The sequence below is a fragment of the Parasteatoda tepidariorum genome, chromosome 5 (genome assembly GCF_043381705.1).
Source record: "Parasteatoda tepidariorum isolate YZ-2023 chromosome 5, CAS_Ptep_4.0, whole genome shotgun sequence".
NCBI lineage: Eukaryota > Metazoa > Arthropoda > Arachnida > Araneae > Theridiidae > Parasteatoda > Parasteatoda tepidariorum.
The window spans coordinates 33,722,736-33,748,084 of NC_092208.1; the positions used below are offsets into that span (position 1 = coordinate 33,722,736).

At 30.0% G+C, this 25,349-nt stretch overlaps 1 protein-coding gene across 1 annotated transcript in view; it reads right to left on the reverse strand.

The window, feature by feature from the left end:
- Positions 1 to 2,208: 2,208 nt before the first annotated feature.
- The window catches only part of LOC107436155 (neurotrimin-like), a 30,719-nt gene continuing 7,578 nt past the window's right edge, over positions 2,209 to 25,349 (reverse strand). Inside the window, exons 2-8 of the mRNA XM_043040310.2 lie at positions 18,889 to 19,013; positions 15,023 to 15,230; positions 13,010 to 13,165; positions 9,278 to 9,406; positions 7,251 to 7,541; positions 4,495 to 4,611; positions 2,209 to 2,462 (exon numbers count right to left, since the gene is read on the reverse strand). Coding sequence (XP_042896244.1) covers positions 2,362 to 2,462; positions 4,495 to 4,611; positions 7,251 to 7,541; positions 9,278 to 9,406; positions 13,010 to 13,165; positions 15,023 to 15,230; positions 18,889 to 19,013 — 1,127 coding nt within the window. The 3' untranslated portion in view covers positions 2,209 to 2,361. The remainder of the gene's footprint in view (positions 2,463 to 4,494; positions 4,612 to 7,250; positions 7,542 to 9,277; positions 9,407 to 13,009; positions 13,166 to 15,022; positions 15,231 to 18,888; positions 19,014 to 25,349) is intronic.

Sequence of the window (25,349 nt, forward strand, 5' to 3'; positions counted from 1 at the left end):
TTATTGAACATATAAACAGCAGTATACTATGCGCAATTTAAAGTAGATGTTCAAAGTGTCCGTCATGCATGTCGAGACAGGCTTGAGCACGCCGTGGAATGTCCAATAAAATCTTTTTTTCTACCACCGGCAGTGACGCCATACTTTGTTTTTCGTATTTTTGTGCATAAAACGTAATGGAGCTTTTAAAAATACAAGGTATATCATTTTTAAAAGAAAATAAATAAGTGCTTTTTAACTATTCCGCTTCTTTTCAAATGCCATAAATACCAAAAGTGTTGTTGAACAGTTGAAAAGTTCGCTTTTCGTGCTTAAATTATGCAGGCAAAAATGAATTTTACAGAGATTTTGTGATGTAAATATTAAATTTTAGAAGAAAAAAATCATCCCAATGTAGTTTTTACAGAATTCCGGCAAATATGCGAAAACTTCGGAAACAAAAAAATTTCAACTCGCATTTCTTCGTGTTCCAACTGAACATATTTTACTTAATATTTCCTATCAAAATTATTGTTTTATTGTTATGCATTTCAGAGTGAATAATTTTAATTTGTGATTTGATTCAAATTATTGTTTTATTGTTATGCATTTCAGAGTGAGTAATTTTAATTTGTGATTTGATGTCTACATCATACACTGTTAAATTTTCACGGGAAAAGGGATTAAATAACAGTTTATTTACTTGTTATTTTACCAGATTAAACAAAACTTTCAAATAACTATAATAAAGATGGTATTCGAACTGTTAATTGTGAGAATTTTTTTTTATTTACTGTTCTTAACTGATGCGTTTAAACAACAAGAGTTTTACCTTCGCTGGCAAGACACACCTTATGGAGTTACTTAATTTCTTGCAGCTAGGTGTACGCTATAGCCAGAAGGACTAATCTGTCAATCTCATGACTGTCTGAACGAAGGCTCGAATCTCATAGTTGACATCCTAATATTTCGTCATTTCCACGACCCATGAAAAGCTTCCAAGCATTTCACATTTGGTGACCCTGGACTACTGAAACATGAAATTCTCATTGACGTATAGATGGTAACATCAGAGAGCTGCTTAACTCATAAAAGTCTAGTATTTTCCAACTCTTACAACAATTACAATCTCCACCCTATAAACTAATCAAGCTGCTTTTCACAATTCATTTGATAAAACACAATTCAACTAAAACCTAACTCCAGTTAATTTTTTATTTTTACTGTTTTGAAACTATGCTAATTGCAAAAGGTTACAAAATTGCATAATTTTGTATTCGCAGCTTCTTAAGCAATGACCCTGGTAACAGAAATTGCCTAATGAATCTGCAGTATTATTTTCATAAAAAACTGTCTGCGACTAATTCAGCCTAATCTTAATGTATCCAAATTTACAAATTCAAGGTCCTTTGGCATAAAAACGTTATGTTGTTTTAATTTAAGTTGATTTTATGCCCACACAATGCCGGCAATTGAAATTGGAATAAATCCTATACAGTTAAACGTGTAACTGTAAGAAAAATAACAGAAAAAATTCTTTACTTTTTGTTCTTGGTACCCAATACAACTTTCTAAATTTCATTAAAAGCAAATGTACAGATATTAAAAAAAGGGAGAGCAGTAATTTTATCCGATTTGTTTGTTTTCTTTTAAAAAATAAAAAAAAGAAAGCTTAATTGAAATGTAATCTTCTATAATAATCTGAAGCTCCCATTCACGTGCAGCAGGTTTTCTGTTACCGGGTCAATAACCATATCAGTTGTAAATAGTTTCAAAACCGTAAAAGGAAAGAAAAGTTTGTAACCGTAAACTAACGGTTATTTTACCGTAATTTTAGAATAAAAATGTTGACAATGTGTATTTGATGCGCCATAATAAACATCTTCATTATGAAATTTTGAATACTTGTCACAAATTCTAGCCTTGCTATTTAGAAAAATTCTTCTCAAAAACAAATCTATTAAAATAATTTTAAAACATTTGTTCTTCAACCTTCAATTCATTACAGTTGGTCGATAAGAAACGACAATTTTTATTCAGCATGTAAAACTATAAAAATCGCTGATATTTTCTGACGTGACCTTTCAGACTATTAAAATGAACTTATTGTGATAAAATGTTATTGTTTTTTTTAAATGCATCTTTTCTTTTTTGTTTTACTTTTAAAAATGGTATTAATATTTAACGGTTTCAAAGTTTAACAAATGATATGAAAATAAAAATGCAAAATACAGTATTAACATTTTTATTAGGAAATTTATACCATAAAGAAAGAGAATTCAATTTCAATAAAAAAAAGTTTGTATTTCGAAATGAATAGTCTTTATGTCACATTATATACAAAACCAAAAATTTGCAAACAAACATGATTTACATTAAATGTCATACAAAGTAAGCCTTGAAGGGTATTAGAATAAATGGTATTAGCACAAGGTGAGAAATAATCAGTTGAATTCTTACTCCACTTGATACAGTATCATCATCTAAAAAATAAAAATTCAAATTAAAGCAAAAAAGTCATTTAGTAAAAGTAAAGGAGAACAACATAGCAAGACGTTTTAAACAAAGAACAAAAAATAATAATAAAAAAAGATGACAAAAATATTACATTTTTCAATAGTTTATACTTTTAAGATTATTGTTTTAAAATATTGTATCGATTTTCTTAAAATTGTAAAAGTAACAACTTGTGTTGGGGGCGCAGGAGGCACTCTTTATGTATGAATAAATAAACTTGAGAGCTCATTAGTGGATTTTCTCACTCCCATTTTTATTTTTTAACCATCGTTGAACAACCGACCCAATTTTGGGTTTATGACTACTAATGTTCAACTCCATAGCCTTGTAATTTTGAATCCAATGCAGAAGACAAGGGAACTCCTGGATCAAGTATTGGGAGAAATTTGCCCTCGTGGAGGACTTTTTGATGAAGCTAACCTGCATTTGCGTTTCATGGAGAGGAAGACCACGAGAACCTCCCACGGTAAGCCTGACGGCAAGGGGACTCTAACCCATGATCCGTCTACTACTGAGGATATTTCACCTCAGCACTGTGGTCGGTGCAAGCGCCGGATGTGGAATTCGTCTCGAACAGCCATGGCTGGGGTTCGATCCTGGTTGACCTCATTGGAAGGCAAACTCTTAATCCCCTGAGCCATCGCGGCTCGCGAATGAATTTTATTCCTTAATTCTTAGGGTTCCGCCAGGTGAGATTTGAGCATTTAGGGTTTCATGGTCCAAAAAATTTGGGAACATCTGAGCTAAATGACCATTTATTATGCATTTTCTAAAAGTCCTTAACCCGTTATCGGCTGATTTATAGGAAAATTTCTTTTTTCAAAAGCACGTATCGTGGTAGGACAATTATTTCAGTTGTTTTGTTATTTGTCCCGGTTTATTAAAGGAATCTCTTCCACCATAATTTAATAATAATTTAGATTTCTGCGACTGGATCTAGAACTATGAGGAGATGGGACTTTTCGAAATGAAATTGTAGCTCACTGTAGAAAGTAGACACGTAGCTTCACATCATAAATTATACCACTTTTTTTTATAAAGCCACTATTTGTATCCCTTCAATCTAAAAAGGAGGGGCAAAATTTTTATAAAGGGTTATTGCAAGATAAAAAGCAAACTTAACTATAAAAGTAAAATTAATATATTCTTTGTTTTAATCTAAATTTGATGCAAAAATAATTAATAAGCAGTTAAATATATAATTCACATCCATTCGATTCAATATGGGGCGCATTTGTAAACAAATCAATTATATTTATAGTAAGTGACAGTAGGAGATGAAAACTGAGGAACTGAGTTTTTTCTGTTGAATTGTGAAAATATAAATTGGCTAGTAGAAAAGATGATATACATTATTAATTAACATTATTTAACATTTATCAAAATGAATATGCTTAATATATATATATTTACTAAACATTTTACTTATATTTAAGTTTTGTTTTAAGTATCGGACTATATATCTTGGAACAAGAAACAGAAGTGACATTTTACATGTTTGAATAAAGATGCTAGCAACAATATTTAGGACGAAAAAATTAAAATATAAAAAAAATGAATTGAATATTAGCAAGGGATATAAGTTTGATATTTCCTATGGAACTGTCACTTTACTAACTTAAGATTACTGGAGGAAGAAACAAAATCCTAACTAATATTTAATTTTTAGTACTAATAGTTACAAATTCTTTAAAATATTACTATTTTTACTATACGAAATTCAGCTACCAGATTTTTGTTTGTTTAGTAAATTGTTTTCCAGTTTTAAAAGCCAGTCTTCAAAGTCTATAGAGTTTAACATTGGAATCTGTCAAGCTGTATCTTTGGAAATTTCTTTAATCCCTTATGGACATAATTCTTTATCTTTAATTAATTTTCATTGATATCAAATAAACTATTAATGAAATATCCTAACTAAACGAAGATGCATTTTAATAAAAGGATCACGTAGGATTCGTATAAAATAAATCAGAATTTATTTAAAACAATAAAATTTACCATTTTCTTTTCGATCTTTGAGCAAATTCTTTTCGTTACCATTTTGTAACTTCTCCGATTTTGAGAGTAAAATATCTTTCTCCGCTTTATCATCAATTAGAACAGGAGGAGGAACTTCTAAAAATAAATTATTGCAAAAGCAATTTAATATTGTATAAATAAGATTACATATAGGATAAAACTTCTGTGTTATCTTAAAATGATTGCCATTTTGAGAAATCAATTAGAAAAATTAAAGGAGGTTGAAATGTGTAATTAGCTACGTTTTGCTTACATAATTTGCTTTTTATTTTCATTCAGTCAGCTTTATAATCAGCTTCAGAAATCAATTAAAAAAATTAAAGGAGGTTGAAATGTGCAATTAGCTACGTTCTGCTTACATAATTCGCTTTTTATTTTCACTCAGTCAGCTTCATAATTAGCTTCAGAAATCAATTAAAAAAATTAAAGGAGGTTGAAATGTGTAATTAGCTACTTTCTGCTTACATAATTTGCTTTAATTTCACTCAGTCAGCTTCATAACCAGCTTCAGAAATCAATTAAAAAAAATTAAAGGAGGTTTAAATGTGTAATTAGCTACTTTCTGCTTACATAATTTGCTTTTTATTTTCACTCAGTCAGCTTCATAATCAGCTTTTTATTTTCACTTTCAATTTCTACCACCAATTAAACCTGTTTTGATGCTTATCTCATAAGCTCTCCTCTACTGCAATTTGTAAGATTACAAAAGATCGTTCATTTTTCCTAGCTTAGATATCAATTTGGGAACCTCAATGTACAGTGCACAAAAAAAAAAAAAAGAAAAAGGAACACCCAGACTAACTTTTGATATAATGTTTGGATCTTCGCGTTCTTTCTGTCACTCTTCCTTAATGGCTCGAAGAAGTGACCTCAAATATACTAATTAGTAAGTACAGACGATATTTAAAGTTACGAAATCAACAGTAAAAACGCACTTCCTCTGAATAAACATGCCTTTTTATCGACGGATTCAGATTTTTGACCCCCCAAAGTACAGAGGGTAGCCGCAATATAGGGAATAAGGTCCCAATAGTTTGGTCAGGAGACCACGCCAAAGTTTGGACTCCTAAATGTTAGCTTTATTTTTTTCGTATTTTCTTATATCTCTGGAACTTTTTAAGTGAAATGAAAAATTTTTGCACACATTTATGAAATGCGTTTTTCCAAATATTATTCCATGCAAAAAATAACTTTCAGTAAATATTTATTATTTTTTATTATTTTGCTTAATAATGGTCGAAACATTTTGAATTGTGCGGTATAGATATTCTAGCATCATTTGAAGGAAAATTATTTTACATCACAAAGTACAAATTTTGGACAAAATCGGTTGAATAGTTCCTGAGAAATTGAATTTTAAATAATGGTTTTTTTGAATTGCAATTTTCCAGGAACTATTTAACTGATTTTGCTCAAATTTTGTATTTTATCATGTACAACTATTTATTTTAAAATGATGCAAAAAATTGTATACCGTACAATTCAAAATTTTTTCGACCTTTATTAAATGAAATAATAAATATTAACTAAAATTGTATTATCTTTGGATAAAAAATTTCTATAATTGTGGGTAAATTTGCTTAAAATGTTCACCAAAAAGTAAAATTTAGATTATGAGGTCCAAATTTTGGATCGTTCCCCTGACCAAACTACGGGGACCATATTTCTCAGATTGCAGCTACCTCTTAGATTCTAGGGGTCTGAAATCCGAATCTATTAAAAAAAAAGCATGTTTATTCAGAGAAAGTGCGCTTTTGTGTCTGACTTCGTAACTTAAAATATCATCTTATTAATTAGCATATTTGAGGTAATCCCTTCGAACCATTAAGAAAGAGTCCTAAAACGTGAAGATCTAACCATTAGATTAAAAGTTATTTAAGGTGGTCGGTCTTTTCTTTGGCACACATTGCGTACATTTTTGTTTGATAAGTATTCTAAAAATAAGTATTAAAGGCGGTCTTTACTGCACACCCTGTTTAATGTGGAGTGTGACGCCAAATTATTCATTCATTTTTAATATATTTAGGACAGCTGAGAAAAAATTTTTCATTGTGATTTTCTAACTTAAGTTTAATGAGTTTCTGGTTGAATATATCACATCGATCTGTTATGAAAAGAGAAGATCGCTTGACATTTTATGCAATAAAATTAGAAATGCTCTTGATGATAGAAGCATTTGCTTAGAAAAATAAGAAAATGATTTTAGAAGCAAATGAAATTTATGCAATCAAGTATATTTTTCAGTTCAGTTTCTCGTGTTTATTAATTTAAAATTGAAAATAATTTGTGTCATGTTTACACTTTTTCTTAAATACTTCTATTTTATATGAAATGATTTATTTAATATATTACTATTTAATATAAAATATTACTAATATATATTAAATTAATTATATAGTACATTAAATTTTATATTTAATTTAGTAAAGCAGAATATAATTACTTCTTATACGTTAACCTTTTTGAGTTATTAAAATTTCATTTCAGTTTTTTATTCAGTGATGGAAATTTATGTAAAATATCGCATCGAATTTATATTTATTATTACTATATATTTTATTATGTATATTTTATGTATTACATTCAGTTACATTGTCATAAAAATTTGGCTCATTCTTTATTTAATGAGTAACATTTATTTATATATTCATGTTTTTATACATTGCACTTAATTTGCAAAGTGCATTTTGAAAAAGTTTTAAACCTTTATAAAATAATTCTGAAAATATACTTACCATATAATCTTATGGTTCCTTCGGTCTCCCCAAGTGAGTTTTTAGCAACGCATGTGTATGATCCATAGTCTTCAGGTTCTAAGCTGCTGATGTATAAATTCAGATGTACTTTATATAATACAATAGGTTGAACCTCTGTCCTGTATTTGTTGTTTGACAAAACCATCATGCCATCTCCTTTTATCCAATATGTCACTGATTTAGGATGAGATTCGAGGTTGCATTGCAGTAAAATGTTTGAAGAAAGTGGAGCTCCAACAAGCTGATTAGGAATCCAAATCATTGGTGTAACTATAATTGAAAAATGTGTATTATTTAGTTTTTATGCTGATTATGTTTTTAACACCAAGATCGAATATAACATAATAGCTAATGATAATTGAACAGCTTAGTGAAACAATATGCTATGTGTTAGCGAAACTGATAAAATTTAAGTTCGATTGTATAGAATTACCAAGAAACTGTTTGCACAACACTGTTCAAAGTGATGCCCTTCATATAAGAGTAGAGATTACAAAGATTCCGTTGCTTGGAAGTGACTTATATTATTAATCAAATTAAAGAAAATATTAAAATTTACCACAGATTTTCCTTAAATTAAAAATTTTGAAATAATTATTTTAATCTAAATTGGAAAAAGATTGCTCTGAATTATTTAAATCAGGCAGCAATTTTTAAGAAATGCGTTAACATTTCTCCCATTATTATGATATTACGTTGATACATAAACTCTTCTTATAATTAAATATTTGAACTCTGACTTATGCGAAAATAAGCAAACTAAATTGTTGAGTTTCCTTAAAAGAGAATTATGTCAGGAATTATTTTTGACAAGCGCAAGTAATTTCATAAATATATCAATTGTAAGTGGCGAAATGTTTCAAGGGCGAGCATAAGTATGACTTGTTGCAACGTGCGTAAATATTGTTTTTGGAATTATTATGTTTCTATGTCTAGTTTGGATTCGAATACGATTAAATAAAGATATATTTAAAATATACGTTAAATATCTCTTACAATTCAGAAGTGGATGCTCCAGACTCAAATATTTTTTTCAACATTAGGGTAAGCTTTATAGAGATCATTAAGATGCTTATAATGAAATATTATTGAAGATCTATATTTATTGTCACCTTAATTATCGTGTTATTTAAATTTTTTTACCGAAATTATAGTACGTGGGCATTAAGAGCATACATTGTGTCCCCAAAATGACCGACGATTTGAAAAAATAATGAAAGAAAATAGAAATGTACAGTATACAGCTTTCTGCTTATGTTACCATAATTCCAATATTAGTTATAAAGTTCGTTAATATAATGTGGGAAAACAATGAAACAATATTTTTCAACGTAGTTGTCAGTTAGTTTCGTTTTCAAACTGTACCACTTAGTTGCTGCAAATGGTCATCACTTTTTTTTGTCAGCATAGCCATCTGCAAATGAATTTAATAATTAATAATGAAATTTAAAGAAAAGTAATTAACTGGTTACCTAAGCAGAAACCAACAAACCTTAAAAATTTCTAACTTATCAAGATTCCCCATAACCGATTTCACAAATTGTTAGTCATTTTAGTTCGTACACGGTTAAAAATTCCGGATTAAATTACATTGTAATATGACGATACTTCCGTATATTCCATTTTACCGCAAAATTCATATTTACCGTAAAATGTTATACCGTAATTTTTACACAAATATTTATCTTATTAGAGCGATTAAGTGGTTTTACGGTAATTATTACTGTAAAAATTATGGTATATCGGATTTTTTTTTTCGTAACATGTTCTGGCAAAAATGGATTCTATGATAAAAAGTACCGGCACCCTGAGTGCCGGTACTTTTTACCGTAATTTGTTCTGGATTTTCTTACACAGCAGAAGGATGAATTAAATTCCCTTTGTTTACCCTACTAAATATTGAAGACTGTGTTCTTCAAAAATTATACGGGACATGCTCTTTGACTAAGCCCATAAATTATTTTAAACATTCAACGCAGTATAGTAAATTAAAATAAATTGCTTACAGCTCACTCCTAGCATAATTCGTTTACTCAGTGAAGGTGGTACACCATTGGAGAAGATGCAAAGGTAAGCTCCCATATGAAGACGGCTCACTTTACTGATGTTTAAGTAATTTCCTTTGACTGAACTAACTGAAATTTAAAAAAAAAAAAAAAAAACACAAAAATACATAAACTGCACTGAAAAAAATGCACTGTCAAATTTCACGAATCTTCCTTCGTTTTCAACGAAGCTGCTTTCTGATATAGACTCCGAACAAACATGCAAGGAAATAGCTATCGTCATTCCTTGGAAGAAAAAAATTTCTTCCAGATTAAAAAAGTATTTCGACATTCTATTTTTAAAAAAAATCTCATATGACCTAGTGTATATAAAATTTTGAATAATCACTTTAACGTGGGTTACAAAGGTGGATCAATGTCGTCCAAACAACACTAGTACAAGCACACATGCCCGTAGCAGGATTCGAACCCCGGATCTACAAGGCCATTTCTTTGATCACCATTCAGATCAATCGACTTGTCTCGTAACATTATTTTCGATCGTTTAGTCATCATACTAGTTTCATTATTCTAGTAAATCATCTCCCACAATCCACTGCAATGAGTTTCGAGTTGAGGAAACATTTTCGTCACCTATTTGAGAGTTCACGTTTTGTTCCGAATAACGTGATTTCATGACGAAATTATTTGCAAAATTATTTAAATTTTTTTCTCCTATGAGTGTAAAAAAAAAAAAAAAAAAAAAAAAAAAAAAAAAAAAACATGTATATTATTATTTTCTAAGCTATAGCCGAAAAAAATATGAAAATAATTTTGAATATCCTATGGGTATTAGTTTCAGATTTTTTCCAAATTTTTAGAAGCCAACTTTTCATCAGAAAAAAAATCCGGATTTCCATACGTTTTCAATGGGGTAGTGTGTAGTTGAAAACTTATGCATAATTTTGTATAGGCACTCTAGATTTAGATAGAATTTGCTTTAGCTGAATGAACATTCTTAAAAAAATTGGTTAAAATTTAAACCATAACATTGTTATCTTGAATCTTAATAAGATTTAAATTTGCTGCGTGCTGAATAAGGTGTTAAGTAGAACCATATTTTCTTCAAGATGAGCCATAGTAACTTTTCCTGTTAATGTTGTAGCAGATTTGAACGACATTGGTTTAATATGCTTCAAAATAGTACTCTTATTTATATAGTAGCATTCCTTGTGTCCTTGTATTTTTATAGTAAATATGAACTCAACAAATTAATTCATTACAATTTTTATTTACTAATATTTTTTTTTAAATACGAAAATTAGGAAAAAGAATACATTAACTAAGCCTGACGATGTCAAGGGATCGAGTTTTTGTCAATGAAATAGCCTCAATAAGTTTGACTCATGATGATAGATTCGTTTTCTTTTTCAGTTTCATAAAATTTTGGACAACTCAACTTATTTCTCAACTTACAAGATCTATATTCAACCGATTTTGAATGATTGCAATGAAGTGTTGATCTCAGCTTCGGATGGAGTCTTAAAACTCCTTGATACCTTCCAAAACCAGATATTGCGCATGATTACAGGAGGTACCTCCGCACTTGTTATGCAATTACATACTTTGTAATCAACAACCGTTGACTAATTTAATTAAAAGGAATGCAGCTATCCTGCATAATAGACTAATTAGACTTCCTTATAATTCATTTTGGCGAGAATACGACTGTGGCAAGACTCGTAAATTGAAGACTCAAAAAGGCTTCATCCAGTGTGTTCACGAGAATACCCAAAATAATGTAGTCAACAATGCGCCATACGAACTGCTGCTTTTAGCAAGTTCATTAGAATATATGATTCTCGATGTCAGATTGGACGTAGCTTTGAATGTACGGAAACGTGACACAAGTCCCAATGCACTCCGTGCTGTTGCCTTGGAAACCATCAATATCCGTTTTCCCCCTTATGAATGGCTTCACATCTGCACTGACAGATCACTCTTAGATTTCTCACAGGGTGCTGGCACTGGTATTTTTAGTGAAACCTTTTCTTTTTATCTACATGCTGCGCCATTTTCAACTCTCTTTCATGGAGAGCTCAAAGCCATCCATGTTGTTCTCCAACAACTTACCGATCCTGAGAAAACTGCGATTTCTTCAGATTCAACCTCTGTTCTCCAGGCCTTGTCAGGCAACGCAGAAAATAGTTGTTCCCTTGTTTTGAGCTGCAGAGAACTCCTGAAGAGGATTGAGGGAAGTGTTGCATTTCAATGGGCCCCATCCCATTGTGGTCTTCGAGGAAATGAAATGGCGGACTTTTTAGCTAAAAAAGGAACGTATATTCTTCAGAGATCCTGTAGAGACCAGTCCTTCCATTCCGCTAAACTTGAAATAAACAGAATCTTCAAACAATCGTTCCATTGTTCGGCCTCTCACGCTGCCAGAGATAAGTCCTGGAATGTGCTCTGTGGAACTCACAGTGTTCCGGATTCACCCCGTGCTACTGTGGTAGCCTTGTTTAGACTTTTGACTGGACGTGGTTGGACACGTTCTCATGTATTTCGCCTCAAGCTGACTACTTAATCAGATTGTCTTTTATTTAACTCCTGACAAGCCATGACTGCTGCGCATTTGGACATGTGCTCTGCATTAAAAGACTTTGACTGTATCAATAAGAAGTACTGGAGACCTGGAGTCTAATGACCTAATAGTCAATGGCTGGCATTTGTTTAATAATAATAAAATTTCGGATCAAATTACAGTATAAAATATCGGCACTCATTTTGGGTGCATCATCTATGAAATCAATTTTTAACATAAAATATATTATACAGTACGTTTTACAGCAATATTTTTTTTAATTAGAGGAATTCAATAATCTTGCCGTAATTATTATTGTAAAAATTAAGGCATATCAGATTTTTTGTTCTGTCACATGCTCAGGGTAAAATGGGTTTTACGTTAAAAAGTAGCAACACCCTGAGAGCAGGTGATTTTTCTGTAATTTGATTTGGAATTTTTTACGGTGTAGACAGTTGTCAGCATTGTGGACAATTGTTAAAATTAAACCTCAGAGTGTTAATGTTCTGTTATATCTGCCGTATTCCATGAGAATGCTATAAAGAATTTTCAATAACCTGCTTTTAAAACAGACAAACAACATTCCTACAACATTGTTATAATTTCTACAGAATTCTAAATGACTATTATATAGCCACCGCATCAAACAATGGAATATTTCCACGATTATTCTTAACAGTTACACTAATCGCAATTAGTTTCATTGAAAAAAAATTCTTATCCAGTGATATTTTTATTTTGGCATCTTACATAGAAATAGACTCAAAATTAAAATAAGCAAGATACAAAAGTTAATGATGGAATAATAAATTAGCAAAATATATTCTCCACATGAATTGATTGTATATAAGATATAAAAAATTAATTAATGGTGATGTTGTAAACTTCTAAGACCAATGGTAGCGTAGAAGACTGATAAAATGTAATACACATGATAATTATATATTACATAAATTTTCATTCCCCAATTTTTCCACCATTTTATTAAGCACATTCATTACAAAAAGAGTTGAAAATCGCTAATTTTTTTATAGCTATTACAGCTTGCGTTACATTTTTTACCCATTCTACACTGTCCCATTCATGCGAACAACTGATTATTTTTAATATAACAATTAATTCAAATCTACTAATGTACTTCATTTAAAAGATTCAGACTATTAATGGTCTACCTTTGCTTTTTCCGAGATTTATTTCTTGGCCATCCTCTCGTCTCCAAGTATTTTCTGGTTCTGGTGATCCCTTGGCAACGCATCGCAAGCTGACGTCATTTCCTTCTTTTACTTCGATGTCTGTACTTGTAAGCATCTCATCAAGGTAAGGAGGAACTACAAACAAGAATCTGAAATTAAAATTTCTTTGAACAAATAAATTAAATATATCAATGTATTTAAATTAAATATATCAACGCATTTAAATGATTTGTTTAAAATAAAATTAGCATTTTTGGTATTTGAAGCAGTTACTAAAAGTCTCATAAGCTTCCTAAATTAAGTACATCTGGTTTCGAACGTTCAAAACTAAAGCGTCTATTGTCTAGACCCTCTAGACGTGAACGAGAAAAAATAAAAGGGATTTTAAACAAACTTTCACTTCAACTTTTTTTTATTTTGAAGTATATTCTGTAGGAAAAATCTAAGTCAAACATTATAATGCGATTAATATTCTGTATTTCTTTGAATTTGAACAAAGAAATCACATGGGCAAAGTTTAAACACTGATAATAGTGAAAACATTAAATTATGGTATGCTTTTCATACAACTGCAATTTTAAATTTTCTGAATTAGGTTTTAAAAAGTATTTTTCTTGAAATGTTTGGATTTAATTTCTGAAAAATATGGTTATTTAAAATGAAAAAAATGCCTATAGTATTTCAATCTTTGAAAACACATTGCTAATATTGTTGTTTTTCTAGACAAAAAATCAATTTAGTTTTAATCATAAAAATAAAATATTTTATAGTTTTCTAAACTACGCTTTAAATTTTTTTTTGAAATGTATGACTTTATTTCCGTAATACTAAGTGATTTGAAATGAAAAAAATGCCTATAGCCTCGACATATTTGTAACTATATATTATCTTTGAAATGTTTAATAAAATTGAACTAAGTAATTTGTCTATGAGTTCTAAATAGGATATAAAGTGTTACTCTTGTAATATAATATTCATAAAATATACATTACATATAATATACATTGCATATATTTTACATATACATGAAAATGTATGAATCAGAGTTTCGAAATTAATATTGAGATTAGAAATCAATACCAAAATATTATTCAAGTGCTTAAAAATTAAATTGATTGTAATTAATTTTATTCCTTTTTGACTATAGTTAACTAATTGTTATAAATAAAAATTGTCAGATTTTGCTAGAGTTATGTTTTTTTTTCTTAAATATCAAGTTATGAGCACCTTCCATTGCTTATGGACTTCACTTATTTATTTAGTTTATTTGAAATGGTATTTCAGAACTCAATGTAAATATATTATGCAGAGAAGACAGATTCCGAATAAACATCTGAGCGAAAAAGTTAAGATCAGAAAAGTTTGAAACAAAATAAGCAAAGTCGAAGAAAAGGAAATAGGAATTAACGTTCAACATTGTTAACCTTTTTAGAATTATTACTGTAAATAGTTTTTTTTAGCTATGTTTGAGCAAAAACTTTTATCTGCTCTCAGCTCTTAGTAACTTTTGTTGGCTAACCACATATCATATTAGTTTGTGGTGTTCTTGCTGAATGTTTGGATAATAAAATTCATAGAAAAATGCGTAGTAAAAATGGTAATTCACGTACAAAACAGATTGATTTACTAGCTTTGTTGCTCAATGCTAACTTAAACGTTGGCTAATATATTGTAATTAGACTTTACAGTGAGAAAAAAAGAATGGTCAAAACTTGTCGTGTTCAGTTGTAATGTTCCAACTGTGAATGATATTATGTTACTTTGTGAAACTGACAAGAAGTGTCATAAACACAATACGGAACAAGAGAAAAGGAGATCATATATTAAGATTAAAGAACAAAATTTCGACTGATTTTTCAAATTGTTTTGCCTTACTTTACTTTTAATACTTCAACTCTTTATCAGCCACTTGATTTGGGAACATGCATTATGAAAAAAAATCAATGAACACAGATTATTAGAATTTTGAAAATAAAAACAATAAAAACTTACCAACTACTTCTAAGTATCCAACTTGAGTCATCATGGGAACAGTGTTGATTTGGCACATATATTCACCCCTGTCTCTCTCTTGCACATTGTATATGTGCAGAAACCATGTTCTTTGGCTGTTGTTGCTTACTTTAAACCGAGAGCTTCTTGTTATCACACGATTTTGCAGTGTTAAGAGTGTGTATTTGTTAGTATGAATCCAAGCAACCTGCCAAATTAATAAGTATTAACAAATATTTCCTTCCAGTACTTAAAGTCAATATTTTAATGAAGTACTTTAAAAAAATATGAAAGTTCATTTCCATGTTCTTTTTTTCTGATATTTTAGTTTTATTGCAATTAAAGAGCCTACTGAGAGAAAAAGTAGAAGTATCCAGAGAATAAATATCATTATTTTTTCTTGCGAAGTAATGGGAAAAAAACAAGTACAATTTGCTTATTTCTCCCATTTATATTTTTAAAAAATTAGAACGTTTCCTTATACTTTGTTAAAAATTACTTACTTTTCTTTTAATTTAATTTTTTGTTGAATTTCGTGCATTTTGCATAGTACTACTTCCTTTTACTTGAGCAGTGTACAAAAAAAATAAAAATAAATAACGAGAACACCTTTATAACTTTTGATAGAAAGATCGGATTTTCATGCACTAGAACTCAATCCAGATGGTTCAAGGATTTAACTTTAAATGGGTTAATTAATTAGTACAGATAATATTTTAAAATACAAAATCAGATAAGATACGGAATCAGATCTTCAAATCTTATATTTTTTTATCTTATTATTTTTTTGTTGTTGTCAGATTTGGATTTTGACCTTCAATATTAGGGGGGGGGGGGGTAACCGCATCCTGTAAAAAATGGTTTCAATAGTTCAATTCTTTCAGAAGAGATGTAATAAAAATCGTTTTGCTTGTTTTTGACAATAATATAAACCACCCAAATTTCAAAAATTTTTTTTTCTCTTAAACAACGAGGTTTTAAACTAACCCGTTTTATTTTGAGAAATATAAAGGTATAGCACGAATCGCTTCATTGTGAATATGCTTGCGATGACCCCAATTATCTTAATTAAATGTTTTGAATAAAATTGTTTGTCTCGTAAAAGCGAAAAAAAAGTGAGCCAAAAATTAGGCTCCTTGTATAAAAAAAATGTTTTTTTTAAATTTTAAGTTAGTCAAGAGATTTTATTTTTTAATTGCATTCCATTTTGTATTGTTGCTCCATGTAAAAGGTTGATAAAAATGCTTTCGACATTTTACTATTCTTTTTGTTGCATGGTTTACTGTTTCCTCTAACTTGTTTAAATGTCGACTAGTAAAAAATGTCTGGTAGACATGAACAAATTATGGAAATAGTTTTCAACTTTAACTGGAGACATATTCAATTCTCTACCAATGTAAACGGAGAGTCCAATTTGTGTTCAGTGTAATACAATTAATTATAAAATAACCACATATATTTGATGTACTTTTTACTTAACGCGTTGGGCTCGGCGTGGTATCAATGAATGCCCCGCAGACTGTCCTGCATCAGCTCATAAATTCAGTAAGACGGAGTGACTCTATTATGCACCACATTATAATGTTTAGCACATAGACGACATTCGAACTGTTTATATTCTACCCCTGTTCCGAACGTGTAATAATATTTCTGTAATTTTAGACTTAATTTTGTAATAAATAGGAATTTATTGGAGTTTTTTCTATCAATACTTTTTAAAGAAGGGTTATTTTTCAATAGATGGCACCACTATGATAAAATTTAAATGCAATCAAAATTATGATATTTCATGAGAAATTTTTATTTATCCTTTTAAAATGGGATTTTTGGGGTAGATTGTGGATAGTTAATTGCATAAACATTTGAGGAGGATTGTATAATCACTTTTATAGCGGATTAGTGGGTGTGTGACTGTTTTTCCTCATGGATCTTTTTTTTTTGTTCTGACGTCCACGGGATGCGGGATGACTTTTGAGTGAGTAAACAGGTCAGTATGGATTATTTCGCCTTGCTGAAAAGAGTATAAGAGGCGTGAAGAGTGGTTGAAAAGGCAGTACGACGGGAGTGCGGATCGCGCCCGATGGGATGTTGGGTTGAGACATTACCGCTGACGGAATCTATCATGGTTGTTAGAAGTGTGTTATGAGCCGGTATCATCGAGAAAGAGTTTAGATATGGCTGGAGTCTCGGAGTGAGTTGATCTAGGCCAGGGAAGGCGAACTAACGGCACGCGTGCGATTTATGGCACCTGACGCAATATTTTGGGCACGCCACCGATCACATTTGTTATTACACTATGAATTCTTATTACACTATGAAGCACATGTAACAATAAAATTGAAATTCACAAAATAATAAACAATTATTAATAAAAAAATTAACAATTAATGCTAAAAATTAATTAATAACCATAAAAAGCAAGCTAACAATAAATAACTAGTAAAAAAATTAACAGCCCTGCTTAAACTAACATCTTGCAACCTAATCTAAGTTATTTGTCATCTAATCTGCAACAACAGAAGTCACACTGATGTTACTTTAAGTTGAATAACGCGTATAACTGAGACATTGCAAAATGTTCTTTTTTTTCATTGTAAATAAAGAGTTTTGAGTTGATAGTATTATTATTTTCCCAATAATCACGAAGTCAAAATCATTTGACGGCACGTGTATGACATCATTAAACAATTTTTTAGAAAAAAATGGCACGTTGGTGTATAAAGGTTCGCCACCCCTGATCTAGGCTGAAATGCTGGAAAGTTGATGTTTGGAAAGAGTTTCTGGATGCAGCGACTAGGTACGCAACATTGATCGGGTGAGCTGTTGTCTGGAATAAAGTTGATCTGAAGCCTCAGAGTAGTTGACGGGAAGTGATAGACTGAATGTCGCTAAATTCAAGACGGTTGGCAAGAATTGAGCGTTCCTCGGCTGAAAATCAAATGTTTCCCTGGTGCACTCTGTCTTACTAACGGAGAGCCTAAAGAATTGAATGGCGGTCGGAAACTCGAAGTTCTCCAAGTTCACAAGTCTAGCTGCAAACCCGGTGGGCGTTCCAGAAGGTGATCTGTAAGTTCCTTTTGTACTTATAAACTCTAATTTCTTACCTTTTTAGTAACTTTTTAGAAGAGCATTTTATTCCGTATTTTAAATTATTTCTATCCGGTGTTAAGATACCTATTTTAAGATGAGCCTTGGATATTTAATTTTAATTATCTGCTGTAGGAATACAAGGACTTAAAGTTTAAATGTTTTTGTAAATTTAGAATGAGCTAGTATTTTTATTTCGTAAATGTCTCTTTTAGTGTGAATTAATTTAATGTTATGCATATGAAATTTAAAGGTGCTTTTTATCGAAAAGTTTTATCTTGAGAATAACCATTTGGAAATTTAAAAGTGTATAAATTGAAATTTTGAGTGCACATGAAGGCATCTGGAAATGATCGGGATTGTGTTTGTTGATAATTTATAGTTATAATAAAATTTACTTTTTATTGTTAAAAGTTTCATGTACTTCATTAGTCAAGTGTCTATTTTTGAACCTGGGTAACCGTTACCAAAATTCAATTAATAAATCACAGCCTTGCCAAAGTTTGAAGGGTAACGGTACAATTTACATTTTAACAGATGCATCCACATTTTGAAAAACATATTACTTATTTTAAACGATATATTTCAGATTCTCTATGAGGCTGCTAAAATTATTTTCTTTTTAAAAAAAAAAATCAGCATGAATGAAAGACTATTAAACTGATGCTTTATATATACCATATTGCGTTTTTAAGTGTGAAAATCAATTCACGAGAGTCAATTAACACATTTTTCCACTAAGTTATTCAAGTATTAAAGAAAATAATCTTATTTCTCACCCTATAATACTGAAGATTGTCAACGACACATGATAAGCTCACATTTCTCCCTGCTGTAACAGTGATGTTTTGAATTGGCTCGGTAAAAACTGGACTGCTCTCTAGAAGGTCTTGATTGGAGAAAACTGAAAAAAAAAATTAGCAAATGGAAAGTTTCACAAAATATTTTTTCCTTTTTTTATTCACAATAAAATCAAATCCAAAACACTAATATGGTTTAAAAAACATAAAAAGAGCTTACTGTGGGGACACATCGAACTACTTTTTCGAATTTAATCTTTTTATTTTAAAACCACTTATCAAATTTTGACATTTTGAAAACGAAATGGTGGGTAAAAAAAAGGAAATAGAGTAGATTCAGAATTAATACTTGACTAGTTAATTTTTTAGTCTCATTTGCAAAACTGAAAACATTTAAAAGTGAACTACCAGTACTCTCGACTCAGCCGTAATCTAATTCTACTGAGAAGAACATATTTTTTTCTGTCTTCAGTTTATTATTTTAAAGTGGAGTGTCCCACCTCTTTTCGCTGCACTGTCCGACCCCCAGATCTGCACTTGGAGTTCGTTTCGGATCACCCCTCAATCTGAGTTCTTTTGCTCGTTCTTTGGAATTAATATATAACATTCCAACTTTGTTTCAATAATGATACGCTTTTTTTCAATGTTCTAAAAGCACACAACATATTCTTCTTATAAAACCTTTACTTTACGTACTTTTCATTAAAATTACGTACATTTCATTGAATTTATATACATTTAATTTAATTTTTGTTATGTTTCACTCAATTTATTTACATTGTTGAGATTTGATTAAAACATATTTCAGTACTACTTGAAAATTGCACTTGCGACAAATATTTATGGAACTTTCCGAAATATACAATTATAAGTTTCAGTGTCCAGGGCTCAAACAGCTTTAAGTCTTTTATACTATCGTGGATTCAAAAAAAGTATAAAAATAGTGCAGAATTAAATTTTGACTAAGTCTATTATAAAGATTTGACTAATTTTTATCTAAAATTCACTTCAAAATATACAAAAATCATGCATTTTATAAATTTTAAAAAACCAAAAGAGGTAAATGGTGAAGAAACCCTTAGATTTAACTCAAGTAGAATCAAGTTAACTTGAACAGTAAAGTATATAGCAATATGACCATAATCTAATTTCAAAGGACATTTATTAGATGGGCCATGACAGATGCTTTCCTGTTCCCGAAAAGTCATTGATTTTCCCGCTCAGGAATTACATTTTAGGGCTGTTTTTCCCATCTCCACACCCCCTTTTCACGCTTAATGACTTATCGGAAAACTAAGTTACCCCATTACGTTCACTAGAGTTATCCTTAATGGAGCAACAGCAGGCTACGGTGTTAAATTGATAACGATGCGATTAAGTAAAGAGTTGAGCCAAGAGTTGCTCGAAGTTTTGTTTTAAGAAGTGGGAAAGTTGAAAAGTTTTGAGAAGAAAGAGTTTTGGATTAGCTGAATTGTTTAACTAATGATTTAAAGAGACCCTATTTCGTTTTGCGCACTGAAATGATACTGCACACCAAAGCATATTTAAGTGAATGGCGCTTTTACATAAATGATATTCCAAAGAACAAAATTGTTGTCTATAATTTTCGTTTAAAAATAACAATAATTAAAAGGTATTTATCCTTTATGATATTTCTAAGCATTATGGAACAAAAACATTAATATAATAATGGAAAAGGAACTTTTTGTTACCTCGCCAACTTATTATATATATATATATATATATATATCCCGTTCATGTAAGTACATTTGAATTCGCTACTCGCTTTATAGATTTTGTTTTATTTTTTTTTCTGTTTTTCATTTTATTTTCTGATTTTGCGTGATATTTTTACTTAATGTGTTCTATTTTATTTGTTGTAATTTTTTGTAAATTTTTCTTTTAATTGCTCCTCACACTATTGTATTGATATATTTTGCTTTGGCTATATTGATACAATATTAGAAAGCACTCCTTTCTGTCGAGATNAGATTTGAAGTAAAAAGGCACATTCGTACATTCCTTGTATCCTTACGCATTAAGGAAAATCATTTCTGCTTCCTTATATGGAATTGAAAAAGGGCACGATTCTATAAATAACTCTTCCCTTGAAATATAAATCTATTTATATTTCAATGGTATGTTTTCAGCCTTGAATTCCTAAAATAGAATCTCTCTACGCTTATTCTTTAACAAAGACATTTTATGAAAACGAAAGAGATTTAATTCTTTTATTAATACAAAAGTACTTACTTTTTGTATTACATATATATATATATATATATATATATTCAATTTTCTCTTCTCTAAAATGCTGATACGTATTGTGTTGACGTTAAGAAATAAAATTTATAAACAGTCAGTAAAAGTACGGTTTAAACATTATAGCGACTTATTATTACATTATTTGTAACTGAATATTTAAAAAGGAAATAAAAATGGTTTTTATAATGAATTAGTAATACAGCACAATAAAAATAAAGAACAAGCTATCTATTTCTTAGCTATTTATTTTCTCTATTACATCATACAGAATTACATTTATAAATTTTATCTTTAAATCCAAGATTCTATTCTATGAAAAGCATAATAAATTTAAACTATCAGAGGAAAGCCCTATCTACATTTAACATATTACTTATAATGGAGTTAAGTTTAAATGTGTTTATGTTTATACATAAATGCTTCCAAACAGAAGTTCTTTATGATACATTAAAAGAAAATTATGCATTTTTACTTTGTGAAATTCAGGTAAAGGTTTAAATGAAAAACAAAACTAAGCTTTGTAAGTATATAAAATAAAAAATTCTGTTTGCAATCAATATTGAAATTGACAATATTTTTTTGTATAAAATATAGCCAGAAACCGGTTTATGAAATATTTAAAAGTAAAATAATGCAAAAGTTTGTAATCTCTTTACCTTTTTCTTTTACAGATTTTTCCGACAAAATGTCATTTTCAATCGTTTTATGTGTGTTTTGAAATGTAAATAAAACTTAAAACTGAAAGATGAATTTTCAAGAAAAGAATGAGAAAACGAGAATATTTGCTTGTTGAATAAAAAAAATCTATAGCCTATTGAAAAGGAGTGTTCAAAACATTTTGTCTAAAATATAAAATTGCTCGCTTTCAACTTAGCCCGAAGCAACGAAAAAACATTGCTAAGCGTCTTAAAATGTAGAAGCTCTCTCAAAATCAGCCAGTATAGCTGATAGCATTAGAAAAAGATTTTCAAAAATAAAACTTTTGGAGCACAAAACATTATTTTATGTTTAGTTTTCATCTTATTCACTGAGATTTATTTTGGTTTGTTCTTTTTCAATTCTTTTTTTTAATCCACTTCAGGGAATTGGGAATGATGTTTTTTTGAATATTGCTTGAAAAGTAAGACTGTATGGTTGTACAGGAAAGTTCTAGTAATAATAGTTTAAAAGATTCAAATGTGCCCGAAAATATGATTTATATCATAGCCATATTAAGGAAGAAATAAACTGAAAAAGTGTTAGTTTTCTAACTTCACCTTAAATTAAAGTTACTGGCAACATGCATCTTTCTCAGTCGTCGCCAAAAAGGGCAATAAGTGGTCTTAGGCCAGCCACACACTGAGGAAGTAAGCGGTAAGATCCCAAACTGAACCGAATACGCAGATGAGAATACGCTGAGGTGATGCGCGCTTCAGCATGCTCACATCACCTTTCCGCTTCCTAATGCAAAAGTATAGAAATTCGCCAAATTTATATCTCTTTCATACCGCTTGCTTCCTCAGTGCGTGGCGTGAGATAAATTTTCGAATGACGTTAATTTTTTTATGCAAAGTGCAATAAAAGTTTGTAAAATATTATTTGTATTTAACTCAAAATGTCTGTTTGAGCCGTGATGGCCCAGGGGATAGAGCGTTCGCCTTCCAATGAGGTGAACCGGAATCGAATCCCAACAATGGCTGGTCGATATGAATTCCGCATCCATTTGCACCGACCACTGTGCTGATGTAAAATATCCTCTGTGGTAGACGGATCATGGGTTACAGTCCTCTTGCTGTTAGGGCTAACCGTGGTCGGTTTTCATGGATTTCCTCTCCATGCGGATAATGTGACGTAATACATATGACGCAATACGTTTCCTACATAAATGCGGGTTAGTTCCATCAAAAAGTCCACCCCGAAGGCACATTTCTCCCATTACTTGGTCCAGTAGTTCCTTTGCCTGCTGGATTGGGTTCAAAATTACAAGGCTACGGAGTTGAACATTAGTAGTCGTGAACTCAAAAATTGGTCCAGCTGTTCCACGAAGGATATTAAAAAAAAATTCGGTTTTATTTCGAAATGTCGATTTCTTTCAAAAAATTGTCGGTATAAAATAACTTTCAATTCAAATCACAATTAAGATATTTCAAACTACAAAGCAAAAAAAAAAAAAATTATTAAATCTACGGAAAAAAACTGCCAGCTGCTGTGCCAGTATAAAAGCTTTTATTTCACAGAAAAATAATGTAATTTATCTATTTAACTGTTTTTAAGCAGATAAGTATTGTTATTTTAAAAGACAAACTGTTATTTTAATTAAAAATTCCATAAAATAACGATGCCAGCATTCTGGTTAGAGCGAGCCGAGAGCAACATTCACACGACCGGTCAGGGCTGTAATTTGAAATTAGATCACCTCATTTTGAGACAATGCCATGTTCTCTGAGCTCACACTAAGAAAAAAAGTATGGTCAAAACTACCAGCATATGGTTGAATTTACCTTGTGTCTGACTCTATGGCAACACTAAAAAGCTCAGTTTTACTTTTTATCGAAAAGCTTACGTATCGATTTTGGTTAAATTAACCATAAAATACAATGTTGTAATATGTGATAAAATTTAGTAAATGTGGTAAAATTTGATAATTTACCTTGGAGCAGGACACAAAAACTATTTAGTTTATTACATTTAAATGAAAATATTGCCAAATAAATAGTTTATAAATGCCATATATTGTGGTTTTATTACAAGAATTATTTGTTTATGTACCAGAAATGTCATTTTTATACTGTATGGTAATTTTACAAAAATGTTGTTCGCCGTGCAGTATGAAGAAAAATCATTTACTGTTTTTATTTTAAAAGTCTTACTTATAGAAATATTTTTAAGTGTAAAAACATTTAAAACTATTGTGGCCTATCTGTATAAAAGTGTCTGGTTACTCAACTTACCTAAACATTTTATCTAAAGAAGTATATAATAATCGGTTTGAGTATCAATTTGACAATAAAATAGAATTGCATTTTTATTTATACGATGTTCGAAACTATTAAATAATTACTGAAAAATAAGAGCAGATATAGAAAATAATCATAAAAAGACAGAACTATCCAATAGTAAGCTAAACTGCATGGTAAAAACTACAATATGAACTGACAGTTTAAAACCGTTTATGATTAGGATAAAAAACAGAGAAAAACCATTTTGCCAACAAAATGGCCTTAAATCGTCAAACATACAGTCAGTAAGAAGAACAAGAATTTTTTAGAGTTTTAAAATTAAATAAAAATTATCATAGATATCCTTTTTTCTCAAAATCGCTCAAAATATCTACCCAAATTTACGAACCATAATAAGTCATGAATTTGTTTTCGGTAAAATTTTTGAAGACATAACTATATTTATTTTTCAATGAAGTTCTCGTATAAAAAACTTACTTTTAAACTTTCTTTGGAGATTTTTTGACAACTAATTCGCTTATTAGTTTATTCCTTGAAGAGCAAAAATAACAAGAGTTTGATCTTGTTAGGAATAGTTAATACAGTGAAGGAGAAATAGGAATAAAAAGGATGAAGAGTCAGCAATATGTTTCGAAAACTCGTGAAAACTTCTACTTGTTAATTAGTTGACATATGGTAGACATCTCAAGCATTTTAAGATGAGAAGAACTGTCATTTTTGTCTCAATATTTCGGAAGAAAATTATCGCCAAAAATTTTAAAAGTAATCAGGAAAAAAACTGCTGTTTCATTTTTTCGAAGAAAATATTATTTTCTATTTTTACCTATTTCAGTTCTGTCCCAATAAAGAGACGCGTGTAGAGGCAGCATTCTTAACTTTTACATGTAATTAAGTTGCAAATTGTAGAATCCTTGCAACCAATTTACATCTGAAGCTTAAAAATATTTTATCTCTTTCTTATTGGTAACATATCATGAGTAATCTTTCAGATGAATGTTGGGAATATGAGGTCTATTCTTCTAAGTTTGCCGAAAATACCCACTATTTATTATTTTAGTCATTTTTTGAGTTTTTTTAAAAAAAATTTAACTTTTGAGCGTTTGTTTTCATTTTGAATGCTAATACAGCTCTGTTTTTAACAGTAATTTTTTAAAGCCACAATTTAACATCCACACTAGTTCCATAACAAAGCGTTAGTGTAAACGAGATATAATTTTAATAATTTAAACTATTGTT